General features: G+C 42.7%; 1 protein-coding gene across 1 annotated transcript; it reads left to right on the forward strand.

The window, feature by feature from the left end:
- The first annotated feature begins 2,347 nt into the window (after positions 1-2,347).
- Positions 2,348-10,497, forward strand: LOC138956005 (uncharacterized). Its single transcript, XM_070327482.1, has 5 exons — positions 2,348-2,768; positions 3,519-3,953; positions 4,758-4,917; positions 6,407-9,257; positions 9,289-10,497. The coding sequence occupies exons 1-5, from the start codon at positions 2,348-2,350 to the stop codon at positions 10,495-10,497; spliced, it is 5,076 nt and encodes a 1,691-aa protein (XP_070183583.1).
- Positions 10,498-19,852: the final 9,355 nt, after the last annotated feature.

The raw sequence follows: 19,852 nt of genomic DNA on the forward strand, positions 1-19,852 counted from the left end.
ATGGACAATCATGAGCCTGACAGTTTGGTCTTGATCATATTTTTGGATTTTCGCACGAGCAACATCTTTGTGAGTACCCATACTATTAATAATATTCTAACTTTTTATACATCATTAAAATATTTTAATATTTAGTCCTGTCCAATTTTTCTTCGATCTTAGAACTTGAAATATTTTTTGTCTCGGTTATGAAAGTAGTTTCCAGACCTAGTGGTGCTGCCAGATTTTTCTGCGATTTTAGAAATCTCAAATATTTTTTGTCTTGGTTCTGAAAGTAGTTTTCAGGCAGGAGTCCCAGCCAATTGTTCTGCAATTTTAGAACTTGAAATATTTTCTGTCTCAGTTTTGAAAGTAATTTCACAGTCAAATCTAACGATAACTAATGATATTGTAAATAATAATAATCATTGTTTTTCTTAAACGTCAATTAGACAAAAGGACAGTCATCTCCTGCGCCAAGTTTAAAGTACAATTACATTTTTATTTTCAGCGCAGCATCACACTCTTTGATTTCTTCCACCTGGACAATCCTCAGACTGACAGTTTGATCTTCAGCATATTTTTTTATTTCGTCACGAGCAACATCTTTGTGAGTACCCAACTTTATACTATTACTTATGTATATTCTAAGTTTTCATACAACATTTAAAACAATTTTTGTCTAGGTTTTGAAAACAATTTCCAGGCCTAAGAGTCATTATGCCCGATTTGTCTGCGATTTTAGAACTGAAATAATTTTTCGTCTCTGTTCTGGATGTAATTTCAAGGCCTTAGGGTCCTGCCCGATTATTCTGCGATTTAAGAACTTGAATTATTTTTAGTCTCTGTTCTAAAAGTAGTGTCCAGGCCTAGGGGTGCTGCCCGATTTTTCTGCGATTTAAGAACTTGAATTATTTTCCGTCTCCGTTTTGAAAGTAGTTTCCAGGCCTAGGGGTGCTGCCCGATTTTTCTGCGATTTTAGACCTTGAAAGTTGAAATATTTTATTTTCCGTCTGTTCTGAAAGTAGTTTCCAGGCAAGGGGTGCTGCCCGATTTTTCTGCGATTTTAGACCTTGAAATAATTTTCATCGTGAAAGTAGAATCCTGCCGATTTTTCTGTGATTTTAGAACTTGAAATATTTTCCGTCTCCGTTTTGAAAGTAGTGTCCAGGCCTAGGGGTGCTGCCCGATTTTTGTGCGATTTTAGAACTTGAAATATTTTCCGTCTCCGTTTTGAAAGTAGTTTCCAGGCCTAGGGGTGCTGCCCGATTTTTCTGTGATTTTAGAACTTGGAATCTTTTTCATCTGTTCTGAAAGTAGTTTCCAGGCGGGTGCTGCCCGATTTTTCTGCAATTTTAGAACTTGAAATATTTTCCGTCTCCGTTTTAAAAGTAGTGTCCAGGCCTAGGGGTGCTGCCCGATTTTTCTGTGATTTTGGAACTTGGAATATTTTTCATCTGTTTTGAAAGTCCTGCCGATTTTTCTGTGATTTTAGAACTTGAAATATTTTTCACCTTAGTTCTGAAAGTAGTTTCCAGGCCTAGGGGTGCTGCCCGATTTTTCTGCAATTTTGGAACTTGGAAACTTTCAACTTCGAATATTTTTCGTCTGGATGTTCTGATGGTGGTTTCAAGGCCTAGGAGTGCTGCCAGTCATTTTGCACATTGTATATGATCTAATGCATGTGTGCAGTTTTGATTCATTTTCTTTTGATCCTGAATTACGTTTTTTGTGCTTGCATAATTAGTTCTTTTTTAGTCTTTGAGTCTGAGCTTTGTTGCCAATTTTGATTTGGTGACAATTTCTTCTTATTATTATAACTGAATCCACACTTAACAGTCACTGTGTATGTTATTTGCTCCTCAGAATGGACTCAGTTGTGCAGCGTGTAGACTGCCAGAAAATGTTCAGTAGCCGTATTAGGCTATTGAAACATAAATGCTCTAAGTGTACTTCTTGTGGCAAAGTGTTTTCATCATTCCAGCGCCTTCAGTCACACAATTGTTCAGATTCACAGGATATTCAGGTTAAAGCTATTGAGCAACATGGTATCACATTCAACCCTGTACACTGCCAGTGGCAGTTAGACAAATGTCGCCAGTTCACTTTGCCTTTGAATCTTGCAATGCCTTCATCAGATCATCTGCTTCCGGCTGGAGCACCCAAACATTTTAAAAGGGTTGGTGGAGATGGTAATTGTTTTTTGCGCTGCCTGAGCTTTGCAGTGACTGGGTGTGAAGAGTACCATCTCCAACTTCGAGCTGCAGTTTGCCATTTCATGACACAGTCTGCACACACATATCGAATTGAGCATGTTCTCCTGCAACAACAAGGGCTGACAGCCGCATCCTATCTGACCAGGTCGGGCATGCGGAATTCAGGGACGTGGGCAACAGAAGTGGAGATTTACAGTGCTGCCCTCATGCTCAACACCAGAATCTGTGTTTATCGCAATGTAGTCGGGCAGAGTGCCTGGCACACACATGATCCAAGACTGATTGCTCCACTGACCCATGTGAGTTCACAGTGCATCTTCATCAACCACATCAACAATAACCATTATGAAATTGTGACTGACGTCCATCTTCCATCTGATGGACCAGTGCTGTCATGCCAACATCAACAAGTTCATGTACCTGTGCTTGCAGCAGCAGAGTGTGAAGGTGCTGAGAGGCCACTCGTATCTCATACAACCGTGACACTTGTGAACCGCAGAAATGCAATGCACAAACTGCGTCAAAACCAAGAGTACAAGCAGAAAGAGTCAGCTGAAAATAGGCAGAGAAAAGGTGAGAGGAGACTTAGTCAGGCATATAGGCACAAGGAAGCACACCTAGGCAAAGCAAGAATTGCAAAGAGAAGATGCAGTGGAGAGTTCAGAGAGCAAGAAGCAGAAAGAAACAGACTTAGAATGGCTAAACAGAGAGCCACTAAAGAATATAGCCAGAAAGAAGCAGGTAGAACCAGACAGAGAATGGCAACAAAGAGAGCCAATAGGGATTACAGTCAGAAAGAAGCAGGTAGAACCAGACAGAGAATGACAACAAAGAGAGCCAATAGGGATTACAGTCAGAAAGAAGCAGGTAGAAACAGACAGAAAATGGCAACAAAGAGAGCCAATAGGGATTACAGTCAGAAAGAAGCAGGTAGAAACAGACAGAGAATGACAACAAAGAGAGCCAATAGGGATTACAGTCAGAAAGAAGCAGATAGAAACAAACAGAAAATAGCAACAAAGTGAGCCAATAGGGATTACAGTCAGAAAGAAGCAGGTAGAACCAGACAGAGAATGGTAACAAAGAGAGGTAGTAAAGAGTACAGAGAGAAAGAGGCCCTAAAAGATGCAAGTGACACTCTAACCCAACAACTCTGTGATCTAGCTTCCATGTTTAGTCTTGTTCAGACTGTCGATTTCCCGACACACAACTCTGGTCATACTATTGATTTGATATTTCATATGGTTTCTGATAACCTTGTTCATTCGACTCATGCTTGTAATGATCTGAAGTCCGACCACACGGCTATTCTGTGCCACCTAGCGGCCAAGAAGCCACCTACAATGGTAAAAATAGAATCAATGCGATCCATTAACAGCATCAATATGAACGAGTTCGTTGTTGATGTTGCCGATGGTTTGACCCCCACTATGTCACTTCCGAACCTGAATCAACATCTTGGTAAGGTTCTGGACAAACATGCCCCTGTGCGTCAGCGTGAGGTGCGCCAGCGTAAGCCTACGCCGTGGTACAGCTCGGTCGCTGATCAGCTCAAGGAGCTGAAGCGTGAGCGTCGAAGGGCAGAACGTCGCTGGCGCTCCTCACCACTGACAATCAACATGCAGATGTATGATGCCGTGAAACAGAAGGTCACCGACCTTGTGCATAATGCTAAAACGTCATTTTATTCTGCTATGGTTTCTTCCAGTGCCACATGCAAACAGCTCTTCAACAATATGACCACACTGTTAGGCACGCGTAAAAAAGCCTCCTTGCCTACCGTCTTTGACGTTCAACAACTTCCGGCCCTTTTTAGTGACTACTTCAAGAACAAAATCCTTTCGATACGTGACAGCTTTTCGCATGTTGCAAACACACAAAGCGCATTTCCTACCGATCCGTTTCAAGGCACTCCCTTTTTAGCTTTCACCACTGTGTCTGAAGACGATGTCAAGAAGTTAATTCTAAAAACCGCCCCCAAGACGTGCGAACTTGACCCGATTCCAACCAAACTACTTATTCAAAACATCGACATCCTCCTCCCTACCATCACTAACATAGTGAACGAATCACTCTCTTCTGGCGTTGTCCCCACGGAATTCAAAACCGCTTTAGTAAAACCACTGCTGAAGAAAGCTTCTCTCAATTCCAACGAGTTGAAAAACTATTGACCTGTCTCAAACATTCCTTTTCTATCGAAAATTCTCGAAAAACTTGTTCTCCGACAGCTTGCCTCACATATCTCATCCCACAACCTTCTTAGTGCCCACCAGTCAGCCTATCGACCACGGCACAGCACGGAAACGGCTCTTCTTCGTATTTTGAATGACCTTCTGACCGCTCTAGACCAGGACAAAACATCCGTCCTCTTGCTTTTAGATCTGTCTGCGGCTTTTGATACGATAGACCATGACATTCTCTTTTATCGTCTAGAGCACTACTTTGGCATTAGCGAGATGGCTCTCTCTTGGATTCAAAATTATCTCTCAGACAGGAAACAGTTTGTTCTGATCGATGGCCAACAATCTGCTGAAACCTCTCTTGTGTTTGGTGTTCCTCAAGGTTCTGTGTTAGGCCCGGTGCTGTTCATTATGTACACAACACCGCTGACAACTCTCATAGAGAATCATTGTGTGCTACACGAAATCTTCGCAGATGATACGCAGATCAATCATTCCGCATCACATGACAAGTACCCAGATTTGGTTCTGTCGCTACAGGAGTGAGTGAGAGATGTCGAGGCATGGATGGAAGAGAACAAACTCAAACTAAATGACGACTAAATGCGTTTTTCATACTCCACCCCTACCCATGCTAAATCTATTTCAGAACTCCCACAGGCCATCTCTTTGAACAATATTGACATCAAGTTCTCGGATACATCCCGTGATCTCGGAGTCTTTTTTGACAAAGATCTTAGCATGAAACAGCATGTAGTCCAAACATGTAAAGCAGCGCGAATGGAGATCCGGCGTATAGGTTCCATTCGACAGTACCTTACCGAAGACGCAACCAAAAGACTAGTCTGTTCCGGCATACTCTCTAGATTAGACTACTGTAATTCACTGCTCGCTGAATGTCCCAAATCTGTCACCAAGCCCCTGCAACTAGTCCAGAACGCTGCCGCTAGACTCGTGTTTCGAACACCTATGAAACAAAGCGTCACGCCTCTACTCAAACAGCTACATTGGCTTCCAGTGGAACAAAGAATTAAATACAAGATCTGCTGCATTTTCTATCAAATTGCCGCGGGCACGGCTCCACAGTACCTGTCCGATCTCGTGCAGAAAAACAATCCTGAAAGGGTTGTCCGTTCTGCCTCCCAAAATAAATTTGTCAAAGCTCCTAAGTATCAGAGGGACGATCATGGTGGCCGCTGTCTTTCAGTCGCAGCTGATCATATCTGGAACAAACTCCCTTTGTCTCTACGTCTCAGTCCATCTCTGCCTTCTTTCAAAGCAAATCTCAAGACTCACCTCTTCAGAGAAGCATTCTATGATGATGTAGTTGTCGCGACCCTGTAAATGTGCACTTTCGGATGAACAATGTTTACTGTGTGTGTGTGTGTGTGTGTGTGTGTGTGTGTGTGTGTGTGTGTGTGTGTGTGTGTGTGTGTGTGTGTGTGTGGACATGTGTGGGTGTGTGTGTGTGTGTGTGTGTGCATCATAATTGTTGTGTATACTGAGAGTTCGTTCCTGTAAGAGCCTCTGGATTTTTGTAACATTTATGTTTTGTTTTTTGGTTTTTGTTGTAAAGTGTTTATGATTGTGTTCTATTCCGTCAATGGCGTCATTCTGGTAATGATGTTGTTATTGCTTTTGTAAAGCGCTTTGTGTGTTCGAAAGCGCTATAGAAATCACCATTATTATTATTATTATTATTATTATTAAAAGACAGGCAAAGGAAAGCAGAACAAAGACAAAATAGAAACTATAGGCGAAAGGAATCGGAGAGTGACAGATTGAGGAAAGTGAAGAGAAGGCGTTGTCCTTCGTACAGAGAAGCTTATCAAGCTAAGGTGCGAGTAGCAAGGGACAAACTGACCACGAAAAGCAGTTGCTTGACGGTCGATGACATCAAGAAGGTCTTTCAGTCCAATGTTAGTCACGGACCTTCATTCATATGTACATGCTGTAATGGTCTCTTCTACAAACACTCAGTGAGAAAAGCTTCCAAGACACTGAGTGGATATGTTCCACATGTCTCTCCAGTTTGAGGAAATCTGTGCTGCCCAATTTAGATGTGAGAAATGGTCTTGAATTACCGGCTATTCCGTCTACACTTGAAGGTCTCACAACCCTGGAGGAACGGTGTATATCACCACGAATTCCCTTCATGCAGATGCGAGAGCTTGGCTGCGACCATCAATTTGGTATCAGGGGAAATGTAGTGAATGTACCAGTGGATGTGCCAGCTATGGTGACTTCATTACCTAGGCGATTCGAGGAGACAGAGACAATTGCCTTGAAGTTGAAGAGACGCTTGCCCTACAAGTCCTCCTACCACTTTGAAAATGTGAGCCCTGGGAAGATCTGTGCTGCTGCAGAGTGGTTGATTGGGAACAGTGTCCTGTTCAGGGAAGAGGGCATTAAGCTGGATCCTTCTTGGTTCAAACCAGAGTGGGAGGGAGCAGAGTCGGTAGAGTTCAGAATCAACAGTGCAGATGATGACAGTTGTATCCAAGGTGAGAAGACCAACCATGCACACTCATGTGACGGAGGCAAACAACCTGAATGTGATGCTGTGAGTGTGAAGCAATGTTCCAATGTACCGCCACAAGGCCCTGAGCACTTGGTAACTGATCAAGCTTCTTCTGGCACAGTGAAAGACAACAACAAACCAGAACAAGACCAAGATGGCAATCTGCAAGAAGAGTATGCAGATTTGTTTAAGGAGTGGCCGGAGGAAAACATACCTGCTAATGACAAAGATAACACCGGGGAAGATGATGAAGACAAAGAATGGGTAGAAACCAGTCAAGAGGCAGAACTGGGAGGTGGATGTCGTGACACCCTTCTGCACCCCAACGACTTTACAACCGATGGCCAGGCAGCACTGAACATAGCACCAGGTGAGGGTAAACATCCACTTGGTCTGTTCATGGACAAATATTGTGAGGAGAAATCCTTTCCAACCATATTTTGCGGCCAACGACGTATTAACAGTGATCGAATGAAGCCCCTCACCTTCAGTAAGATCTGCAAGGCTGAGCTAAGAAGTGCTGACCGGCGTGCTGCCCACTCCATTGCAAACATCTTTTTCAAGTTGAAGAAACTACAGATGTTACAGATTCGAGATTTAGCCACAACAGCACTTCGGAAAATGAAAGGAGCAAAGACAGGCCATACTGCAGGGCAGTTGAGGAAAGATGGTGCCATTGAAGATCTTCTGCGCCAGGATCAAGGGTATCGTGTCCTCAAAACACTGCGATCCTCTCCCCCGTACTGGCAAGCGAAACAGAAGGATCTCTTTGCTATGATTAGGCAGCTTGGTAGACCAACTTTCTTTGCTACATTTTCTGCTGCTGAAACAAGGTGGCTTGATCTTCTCCGTGTCCTCTACCGCATGGAGCACAGTGTAGACCCCACTGATGATGACCTTGAGAACCTGACCTGGCAGGAGAAGTCGCAGCTTATACAAAAAGATCCTGTGACTTGCGCTCGTTACTTTGACTACAGAGTTCAGGTCTTGTTCAGAAAAGTCATCCTGAGTGATCTGCAGCTTCTTGGAAAAGTGACGGACCACTTTTTCAGAGTAGAATTTCAGCAGCGGGGGTCCCCTCACATTCACTGTATGATCTGGGTTGAAGATGCACCAAAGGCTGATACAGACTCTGACGAAGATGTGGTGGCATTTCTTGATAAACACTTGACATGTCAGAGGCATGAAGAGGGTGAGTTGAAGAACGTTTCGAGCCTGCATGAACACAAGCATTCCAAGTCATGCAAGAAAGGTGGAAAACACGTGTGCAGGTTTGGTCTTCCTCTTCCTCCCATGTCAAACACTATGATGCTCCGTCCACTGACTCAGTCTGAAGCAAAGGAGAATTCTGGCATCACAGAAAACTTGAGAACCATCAAAAGAGAACTTAGCCAGTTGAAGCTGGGTGAGAACATTTCTTTTGAAGAATTTCTGGCACGAGTCGGCATTGATGAGAATCAGTACATCTTTGCACTTCGTTCTGACCTTGACAGCACCAAGATCTTTTTGCAACGCGAACCATCAGCGACACGCATGAACAGCAGAAATGATATTCTCGCTCAGTTGTGGATGGCCAACACAGATGTGCAATTTGTCCTGGATGAGTATGCCTGTGGAATGTATATTGTGACGTACATCAGCAAGAGCCAGCGTGGCATGAGCTATCTTCTAAAACACGCTGATGATGAGGCAACACGTGGCAACCACAGTGTCAAACAAAAAGTCAGACACATTGCGAACAAGTTTTTGAACCACTGCGAAGTGTCTGCCCAGGAAGCTGTCTACCTCCTGATGCAGCTGCCTTTGACCCGATGCACAAGGGATGTGATTTTTGTCAACACATCACCCTCCTGCCAGCGAGTTGGTCTGCTCAAGAATTCCACCATGCTTGAAGCAATGAAAGATGAGGACACAGATGTGACTCTCACAAGCCTGATCGACAGGTACTCTGAAAGACCAAAGGAGTTGGAAAACATCTGTCTTGCAGACTTTGCTACTTCGTACGACGTGAGAAAGGCAGGATCAAGCAGCAGAACAGGTAAGAACACCAAGAAGAAGGAACAGGATTTCCTCCCTGAAGGTGAATATGAGGAGGATGCAACCGACAACATCTGGAACAATGACTCCTCTTCTGGTCACCTGTACACACTTTCTGATGGCAAAGTCTTGCACCACCGGAGAAAACCAAAAGTTCTGCGCTGTGTTCGCTTTCCTCTGGAGTCTGACTCAGAAAACCACTACAGAGAGAAGCTGATGTACATCCCATGGCGAAACGAGGACAAGGATATCATTGGTGGGTGTGGGACATACCATGAGAGATTTGAACAGATGAAAGAAACAGTGTTCGAAGTCAGCAAGCAAGTTTGAGACCAATGCTACTGCTGTGGACCAGGCTGTGGAACAGGTGCAGAAGGATGGCATTGATGAGGAAGCATGGGATGGGGTGGCTCCACAAGCACAAGACATGGAGAGCCGCCACGAGAAATACAACACAGAGAGTACCATCAATGCAGCGTTCCAACCAGACTCTGAACAGCACCGACAGTATGACATTGGTCTTGACCTGGGTTGTCATGCTACATCCGACATAACTCACGACCGTATAGTGAACAGGATACCAAATGAAGAATTTGATGCAATGGTAAGATCACTGAATTGCAGTCAGCAAACGTTCTTCTATCACATACTGCACTGGATGAAGACAAAGTGTAGTGGCAGTCTATCTGCATGCGAACCCTTCCACTGTTTTCTCTCTGGAGGTGCAGGTGTGGGGAAGAGTCGCTGTGTCCTGGCCATTTACCATGCCCTTGTCCGTTACCTAAGCAGTCGCCCTGGAGACAATCCAGATTGCCTTCGGGTACTTCTTGCCGCTCCAACAGGCAAGGCTGCCTATAACATCAGAGGTGTGACACTACACACAGCCTTCTGCCTCCCTGCAAACCAGAGTCTCAGTGATTACGTGAAACTTGACGCCAGTCGCTTGAACACACTTCGATCAACTCTAGCAGAATTGCGATTGGTGATCATTGATGAAATGTCCATGGTTGGTGCCAACATGATGGGTTTTGTCAGTCAGCGTTTGCAACAATTGATGGGTTGCAGCAAGCCGTTTGGTGGTGTAAGTGTCCTTGCTGTTGGTGATCTATTCCAGCTGAGACCAGTCATGGATCGCTGGGTATTTCAGCCAAGTCGTGGACCGTATGAAGCACTAGCACCAATTGTCTGGCAGGAGCTGTTCCAGATGTTCGAGTTGACCCAGGTGATGCGGCAGAAAGATGACAGAACCTTTGCTGAAGCTCTAAACAGGATCAGGGAGGGATGCCACACCAAAGAAGATGCAAGCCTCATCACGTCCCGTGTTGTCAAATCCAGTATCCCGGACAACATGCTTCACCTGTTCACCAGCCGTCGTCTCGTCACTGATCAAAACACCAAAAGTCTTGCCCTTCTCCAGTCTTCGGAGATTCTGCTGGAAGCCAAGGACAGTGTGATGGGTGACATCAGTGTTGCACTGAAAACCAAGATACTTCACAAAGCTCGTGATATGACAGTGCAACAAACACAGTCTTCCATCACACTTGACTCTCAAAGTGGGCGGTAGATTCATGTTGGTGCACAATGTTGACATCAGCGATGGTCTGACGAATGGAGCTTCTGGCACCTTACGACAGGTTGGACACAACGGCAGTGAGAAGCCAGAACATGTGTCGGTTGTATGGATAGAATTTGATGAAGAGAGTGTTGGTGAAAAGACCCGCCACCGAAACAAACAACTCTACACACCAGCCATCAGCTCCACATGGACTCCCATCTTTCATGCCGTCAAACAGTTTCGTGTTGGAAAACGAGAAAATGTTGCAGTGCTTCGTAAACAGTTTCCGTTGACAGCTTGCTCTGCAATCACAGTACACAAGTCACAGGCTTCAACTCTTGAGCAAGTTGCGGTGTCTTTCCAGGGTATGGCACAACACCATCTAGTGTATGTGGCACTCAGCAGAGCCAAAACTCTGGGCGGCCTCCATCTTCTTGATTTTGACCCAAACAAGATCAGAGTGTCACCTGATGTCAAGACCGAGATGGAACGATTGCGGAAGAAGCCCATTGAGTGGTGTGTGAGCGACCTACAGCAGTTTGCCAGCATTGGATTTCTCATAGGTTTTCACAACAGTCGCTCTCTTCACAAGCACATTGGAGATCTCCGCCTTGAAAGAAATCTGTTACGAGCTGAAATGTTATTCATATTTGAAAGCTGGGAACAAGAACAAGATGAACCACAGCACTACAGTCTCCCTGAATTCAAAGTTCTTGAGAGAAACCCTGCTCCAACCAAAACTCACCGTCCACATGCTGGCACAATAGTGTACATCCGTGATGACAGTCTGCTGTCTACCTCCAACACAGCTACAAGCCGAAGTTGCAATCACAGCATAGAAGTTACAGTGCTTGACGCCAGCAGCAGAATTGCAGGGCTGAGTGTAGTGGGAGTGTACTGTCCTCCGGGTGTGAAAACCAGCGCACTGCGTACTGAACTTGAGACCATTCTTCACAGGGTATTAGCAAGTCACCCCTATGTTGTGATGGGAGGAGACTTCAACAGTGTTGCCTCTGACGGACTGTCAAAACCACTCAAACAGCTGTGTCAGGAATTCAGTCTGCGTCAGCTCATTACTGAACCCACAACAGACTATGGCTCAGTGTTGGATCTGATCTTCACCAATCTCCCTGAGTCTGCAATACTAGGAGGTGTACTTGAATCCTGGTACTCGGACCACAAACCCTGCTCGGTGTCAATTTCAGTGTAAATGGAATTTTTGCGAGTTTGCTGTGTTGTCTTTGTATTTGAAATGCACTTAACAATATTCTGTTTGTTGCAGAATTTGATATGCAAGCCATGACAGTGACACAACTAGGTGTGGATGCGTTAATTAGATTCTGTGTCTGGTGTTTTAATTGGCGCTAAATCTGAAGTTATGTACAGGAGCATAAGATTTGTCATGTTTTATTTTAAATTAATGCAATTGAAATAAAGAATCAGTAGCAGAACACTATATGTGTGCTGTAATATATGTGATGCGAGTATGTAGTGTGAGTGTGTGCGTTAAGATTTATTCCTATGCATTACAATTTACTTGTACATGTATAGCATGAGAATTCCAAAGTTAAAAAATCTCATCTTCATGTGTGTGTGTGTGTTCAACATATAGTTTCACATACGTGCGCCTTGAAGGCTTTGCCTCTTGTCATTCTGTGAGTTCGACAGCTACTTGACTAAATGTTGTATTTTCGCCTTACGCGACTTGTTTACATTTAGTCAAGTTTTGACTAAATGGTTTAACATAGAGGGGGAATCGAGACGAGGGTCGTGGTGTGTGTGTGTGTGTGTGTGTGTGTGTGTGTGTGTCTGTCTGTCTGTCTGTCTGTCTGTCTGTCTGTGCGTGTGTGTGTGTAGAGCGATTCAGACCAAACTACTGGACCGATCTTTATGAAATTTTACATGAGAGTTCCTGGGAATGATATCCCCGGACGTTTTTTTCTTCTGTTTTTCGATAAATACCTTTGATGACGTCATATCCGGCTTTTTGTAAAAGTTGAGGCGGCACTGTCACACCCTCATTTTTCAATCAAATTGATTGAAATTTTGGCCAAGCAATCTTCGACAAAGGCCGGACTTCGGTATTGCATTTCAGCTTGGTGGCTTGAAAATTAATTATTGACTTTGGTCATTAAAAATCTGAAAATTGTAAAACAAAATATTTTTTTTAAACGATCCAAATTTACGTTCATCTTATTCTTCATCATTTTCTGTTTCAAAAAACATATAAATATGTTATATGTGTACTAAAAACAAGCTCTGAAAATTAAAAATATAAAAATTATGATCAAAATTAAATTTTCGAAATCAATTTATAAACACTTTCATCTTATTCCTTGTCGGTTCCTGATTCAAAAAACATATATACTGTATATGATATGTTTGGATTAAAAACATGCTCAGAAAGTTAAAACGAAGAGAGGTACAGAAAAGCGTGCTATCCTTCTCAGCGCAACTACTACCCCGCTCTTCTTTTCAATTTCACTGCCTTTGCCACGAGCGGTGGACTGACGATGCTACGAGTATACGGTCTTGCTGAAAAATTGCATTGCGTTCAGTTTCATTCTGTGAGTTCGACAGCTTGACTAAATGTTGTATTTTCGCCTTACGCGACTTGTTTTTTGGCTCACGTAAGTGTAGCCTATGCGATCGTAACTTTGTCTGTCTGTGCGTGCGTGCGTGCGTGCGTGCGTGTGTGTGTGTGTGTGTGTGTGTGTGTGTGTGTGAGTGTGTGCGTGTGTATGTCTGTGGTGGAAACTTATTTGACTAAACACCGAAATACTCATTTCACCTGGTTATTTTTCAAGCAACATCTTCAAAGTATTGAACCAATGATCAACATTTTGTCGGCATGTGTGTAGTTAAAGTGTGTATCCAAAGAAAACGGGTGGTGGGGTGGTTTAAGGGGGTACACGCAGCTGACCGGTTTGTGTCGTGTGTGGTATGTAGACCAGGTTAGTCAAGACCAGGTTAGGTAGGGGTCGCGCTAAGGATTGTGGGAAAAGACTCACTTTCCAGTTTTTCGCCGATTCGGGGAAGACGATTTCACATTGTTCGATTTCTTCGCTCAAGAAAAATAGATAAAGAAGATACCAAAGCCAAAGGACATTTCCAACAGTTTGATCTGCACAGCGTGTTTCCAGTGTCTGCGCAGGGAAGATCAGCTGTCGAAAGCGCAGTGTCGATCTGGCTGAGTCGTGTCCCCAGTAACAATGTAAGTACAGACAGATCTAGTATCTCCCACTCATAAAGCGTGTCACATAAGCTTACTGATCATTCGTTTTGTTTAATTTTTTTCTATTTCAGCAGACACGGATATGAAAAACAGTGCTAGGCAGTCACCTCCAGTGAAATTAGTTGATCTAAACTGCCTGTAATGTTTGGATGTCTTTGTTCTTGGTTCGATTTATGTGAATTTCAAGACTTGCAGTAGAGTCTTAAAGGCACAGTAAGCCTCCCGTAAACCATCACAGAGCTCCCCGAGCGTCTACATACAGTACAAGCATACTTCCATTTGAACGCTCACCGAACGGGAACATCCTGGATGCTTTCTGTCGAGCGTGAGACATTTTCAAAGAATTTATTTTCGTGGACTTCTCCTTAACAATAATGGCGCCTCGTTTTGGTGCTGGCCGGGACGGCTGTTATGAATATGATACCGGAAATCACGCCCAGTAAGCCTCCCGTAAACCATCACAGATACTGTCAGGCTTTTACACACAGTACAAGCACCCTTCCATTTAAACGCTCACCAAACGGGAACATCCTAGGTGCCCTACGTAAAGAGCGAGCAATTTTTAAAAAATTAATTTTGCAGATTGTTTCGAACACTTTTTGGACCCATCCTGAACTCAGGTCAAAAATGAGTTACTTCCCTTCTATCGATGTAAACTGTCGATAGCCGTGGATCGATGATTATCAGAATGTTTTTGGACCGTGGTGCGTTTTTGCGCTAGACCTAACTTTTAAAATCTAAATAATAAATTGACAGCTTGTTACAACATTCTTTAATCATAAAAGAATTCTTTTTTCATCAAGACAAGATCAGAAAAGCCCGGAAGCAGGGTCACGCAAGGGTCATAGCAGACGACGGTTTACAGTGCATATCGCCGTTCCTCTCAACATTCAAAAGCCATCGCTAGAGTTCTTGTGAACCACAGCCGTTTGTTTCGTGCATAAAAACGTGCTATTGTAGATAAGCTCACATCGAGTCCCATTCAAATGACTAACTGACGACTACATTGTGAAAAGGGAAACTGGATGACACGGGTTCACGATGGCTCAGGGGTAAGAATGAAAAACCACGCAAAAATAAATTCTTTGAAAATTGTTCGCTCTTTACGGAGGGCACCTAGGATGTTCTCAATCGGTGAGTGTTTAAATGAAAGGGTGTTTGTACTGTGTGTAAAAGCCTGACCGTATCTGTGATGGTTTACGGGAGGCTTACTGTGCCTTTAAGTTTACTCTGCCCGAAAAAAACTGTCCATCATTTACTTGAACATGCAGATATAGGAAACGGAATGAATCTGTTCTCAAAGTCAAAATTATTACGATTTTGCCTCAGTTTCAAAACATGCTCTGTCATGGTTCTGTCTGTAAAATGTGGTGCCTTTCTTCAGACAATTTGTGAATGCTAGATCTACCTAGATCTGTATCGCGTTTCTTTCCAAACTCCTCTCTTTGATTGTACTATTTGCTGTTTACGCACTAAGCTTATCACGATTCGTTTGGAAACGTTTGGTAAACTCACCTTGCAACAGCTTCCTTGGCTTTGTTGGCATTTTTCTTCAAGGCAGCACAACGTAAGATTAGCTTCTGTTGGACAGCAGGTAGAATGCGAGTTTTGAGACAACGACAGTCGTCCAAAGAAAGCTTGCTGTGGAATTTTGTTCTACATAATGCCACATGTGATTCTGTATTTTTCAGCGGTTAATGTTAATGGTTTATTTTTTCCTCTGTTGATTTCTTCCTTCTGAGTTGATCGTTATCATTCAAACAAGACCATCAGATAGCAAGGGTGGATCCAGGAAAGGGGGGCACACCCAAACTGTTTTTCACGAACTTGAAGGCGCGAAGGGTGCAAAGCGCCCGAAAATGCCAGGGTGGGTCGGGTGCATGACCCCCCCCCCCCCTGAATCTCTCTCTCTTTCCCTATAGGGGGGGTCCGGGCCCCCTTTCCCGCCCCCCTCCTAAATCCACCACTGGAGAGTACCTCAGTTGCTCCTCAATGGACTGTGAATAGTGTGTTGACTGTGTTGACCGTCAGAATTATTTTAAGAACCAGGCTGCTGCAGTCAGTTGACATGTTTCGCATAATGTAGGATTCCCATGCATGCTGCATAGGTAAAGTAGCTTGTATAACCCGACTATTCAGTATTAAAACACTGTTTTTATTTGTGTAGGTTGTAGTCATCACAACTAATCGTATTTTGCCTTTTGTTTCAGAAAGGAGGATAAGCTACAACAAGATCGACGCTATGTCAGATATGCCTCAGCCACATGACGACTTCTGAATTTAGATCCACTCGGCATGGTGACAAGTCTTGATGAAAAGTATATGACTGAGGACAGCAGTGGAAAAAGTGACCACATGGCAGGTACCTATTGCTTAGTGTCTGCAGTGCAAAAGACAGATAAGCTGATGGTAGATTTCCAAATGAACACAGCACCCGCAGATCTACTGCTGATTTATCTGTTTGACTTCTTTTAAAAATTATACATGGAGTAAATATGATCTGAGTGTGTGGTGTGTGTGTGTGTGGCGTGCATGTGCGTGTGACGGAGTGATTAATTTTGAGCTTGTGTTACTGTTTGTCGATTTCTTACGGGAGCCTTGAAGGCTTCGCCTCTTGTTTTATGTGTTGTTTCTTTGAAAATTTGGAAGGTTTTGTTTGCTTGCAGGCTAATATTTCAGTTGTTTGTTTTTTCCCTTTTTACATTTAGTCAAGTTTTGACTTAATGTTTTAACGTAGAGGGGGGAATCGAGACGAGGGTGTGGTGTATGTGTGTGTGTGTGTGTGTGTGTGTGTGTGTGTGTGTGTGTGAATGTTTGTGTGTGTGTGTGTGTGTAGAGCGATTTACTCATTTAGAGAAAATTACTTGACCGATCTTCATGAAATTTTACATGGCAGTTCCTGGGTATGATATCCCCAGACTTTTTTTCATTTTTTTATAAATGTCTTTCATGACGTCATATCCGGCTTTTCGTGAAAGTTGAGGCAGCACTGTCAAGCTCTCATTTTTAAACCAAATTGGTTGAAATTTTGGTCAAGTAATCTTCGACGACGCCCGGACTTTCGTATTGCATTTCAGCTTGGAGGCTTACAAATTAATTAATGAGTTTGCTCATTAAAGTTGTCATTAATTTCGATTTTTCGCAAACAGATTTAAAATTGATTGCATCGTATTCTTCATGACATTCTGAATCTAAAAATATATACATATGTCATATTTACTCTTAAAATGCGATCACAATTAACGAAAATAGAATAATTAGGTACTATGATTAAAATTTGTGAAATCGATCTAAAAATGATTTCATCTTATTCTTTATCATTTCCTGATTTGAAAAACATAAAGATATAATATATTTGTATTAAAAAACTCAGAAAGTTATAAAGAATACAGAAAAGCGCGCTTTCCTGCTTGTAGCGCAATACGCCACCGCGCTATCCTGGCGTGTGCATATCACTGCGTTTTGCACGTGGAAGGTGAGCGATTTCCTTCTCGCGGGGATTGACGAAGCTGTACTGTCTTGGTGAAAAAAATAATGTGCGTTCAGTTTCATTTCGTGAGTTCGACAGCTTGACTAAATGTAGTAATTTCGCCTTACGCGACTTGTTTATTTTATTTGTTTGCTTATTGGTTTTCTCTTTGTTCGTTCGTTCTTTTGATTATCATTTATTGATATTTTGTTTTGAATGTAGGATAGGTTGTTAGAAAAGGGGATGCCTTAGACATCGATCCTAGTCTATCGCTCTTTTACACTCTGTCTCTCTCTATCTCTCGATAACACATGAAAATACATATATTAATTCGAAGGCACAGACTTACGAGGGCCCCAAAGGGGGGGTATCATCACGATCACGGGAAGGGAAATTTTAGCTTTCACGATCACAGTTACCTTGATTTTTGTTTTCACGATCACGAACACCTTGACGAATAGAGGATCATAGAGTGATACAGCTGTGAAAAATGTACGTTGAAAATAAAATGCTTTGCAATAATGCCCATCACGATCACGAAAACAAATGACGATCACGATCACGAGACTTGATTTTTTTGTCATCACGGATCACGGGCAAAGTCCCATCACGATCACAGAAATGGAAATTTCGGCAATCACGGTCACAGAAAGGTCAAAAATCGCCAATCACGATCACGATTTTAAACCCTTTGGGGCCCTCACTTACCCTAACCGACATAAATTACAAACATAAACATGCATCTTTTGTCATCATTTTCACGAGTTGTCAAGCACCTGGGAAATAAATCTCATGTTCCCCATGCAATAAATCCCCGGTTACCATAGTTGCAGGAAGCAGGTTATACATGGATAATCAAAAGCAAACCCAATGGAAACGCTCGGGGATTCTTCGGCTCTTTTCATTGGCGTTTACCCAGACCTAAACAGACCACACGACACTGCTTTGCAAGGTTCCAAAAACGAACTGACAAACTGGCAAAAGTAAACAAAAAACAAAACTACTTCATGAAAGATAATAAATTCATCACAAACAAATTAAATCTACCGATATGTTTTGTCTTCTTACAAAGTCATTGAGAAACATGAACGTCAAGTTCAAGTCAAACCAATTGACCCATGACACACACATTTTGATCCGTGCACAAGACGTTGTATCGCTAAACGAAGCGCAAATAAGAAATAATAATAACAGCAAAGAAAATAGCATCAAGATATGCAAACATCTAACAAAGCCTAGCAAGCAGAATGACAGGTCTAATGAAAAACAAAGAGGCAATAAGTCGGAAACAAGATCGCGATTTGTTTTCCTTCGCTGCACGACGCAAATCTTCTGTGACCTTTGACCCAATGTAGCATCCACATTCGATCACTAAGCTTAATATTTACAACTGAAAGCCGAGGGAGTGAAATACCGAGATGAACCTACAGAACTGTGCATCCTCAAACCTGACATATTCATCCCAACATGTTGTATGAACTCAAACACTCATAAAGTTGCTTTCACACGCCAGCTTTGATTGCCAGTGGTTATCAAAACGGAACTCGTGTGGTTATCAAAACGGAACTCGTGTTTCAAAGCATTGCTCCCTGTGTTGATTGTGCACTTATTTTCTCACTACCAAAATGATGACAAAAACTATGTGTGGTGGTTTGTTGTCAGACCAGCATTTTTGTCGGTCCTTGGGGGGCATATCGACTTTTGTTTCATATTTATTGACCGCGGCCTTCGGCCTTGGTCAATAAATATGAAACCAAAAGACGATATGCTCCCCCTCGGACCGACAAAAAAAGCTGGTCTGTCAACAACCCATCAAACATCTTGTTAATGCTTTTCCAAAAATATGATGACAATTTTAAGTGCCTGAATATTTCTTGTATCCAGAGTCTCCGGATAAGAAAAACCTGGGATATAAGAAAGCAAAAAAGACAATTCCCCTTTACTTTCTAATAAGCGGGTTCCACTGTACTTTATTCAGTTTAGCACACTGCCCGTCGGATGATAACTACGATATTGAGTGTTCCGTTATTGACACTAGTTATATGATCAGTACCCTTGTAAGTTGGCATGATAATCACACCAATTACACTGGTTAGGGTTGTTATTGGGCATGTTCCGATGTTCACACTAATCACATTATTGGGCATGTTCCAATTTTCACACTAAATACACTGGTTATGGTCGTTATTGGGCATGTTCCAATTTTCACACTAATTACTCTGGATATGGTCGTTATTGGGCAAGTTGCGATATTCACACTAATTACACTGGTTATGGTCGTTATTGGGCATGTTCCAATTTTCACACTAAATACACTGGTTATGGTCGTTATTGGGCATGTTGCGATATTTACACTAATTACACTGGTTATGGTCGTTATTGGGCTTGTTCCAATTTTCACACTAAATACACTGGTTATGGTCGTCATTGGGCATGTTGCGATATTAACACTAATTGTAATTCAATCAAGTTTGCGTTTTAATGAAACAGATCCTGTGATTGGTCAGAATGCCCAAACTCATTACAAATTACCGGTGACTAATTGTCGATAGTCACTCGCTAAAAAAATCCATTAACAATCCGGACTACGTCAGTCAATTCCAAAGATCGCTTTACTTTTTCGTATAACCTTTGCCCCCAGCGTTTCGACCAATCAGATT

Source organism: Littorina saxatilis, unplaced genomic scaffold (genome assembly GCF_037325665.1).
Source record: "Littorina saxatilis isolate snail1 unplaced genomic scaffold, US_GU_Lsax_2.0 scaffold_259, whole genome shotgun sequence".
Lineage (NCBI taxonomy): Eukaryota > Metazoa > Mollusca > Gastropoda > Littorinimorpha > Littorinidae > Littorina > Littorina saxatilis.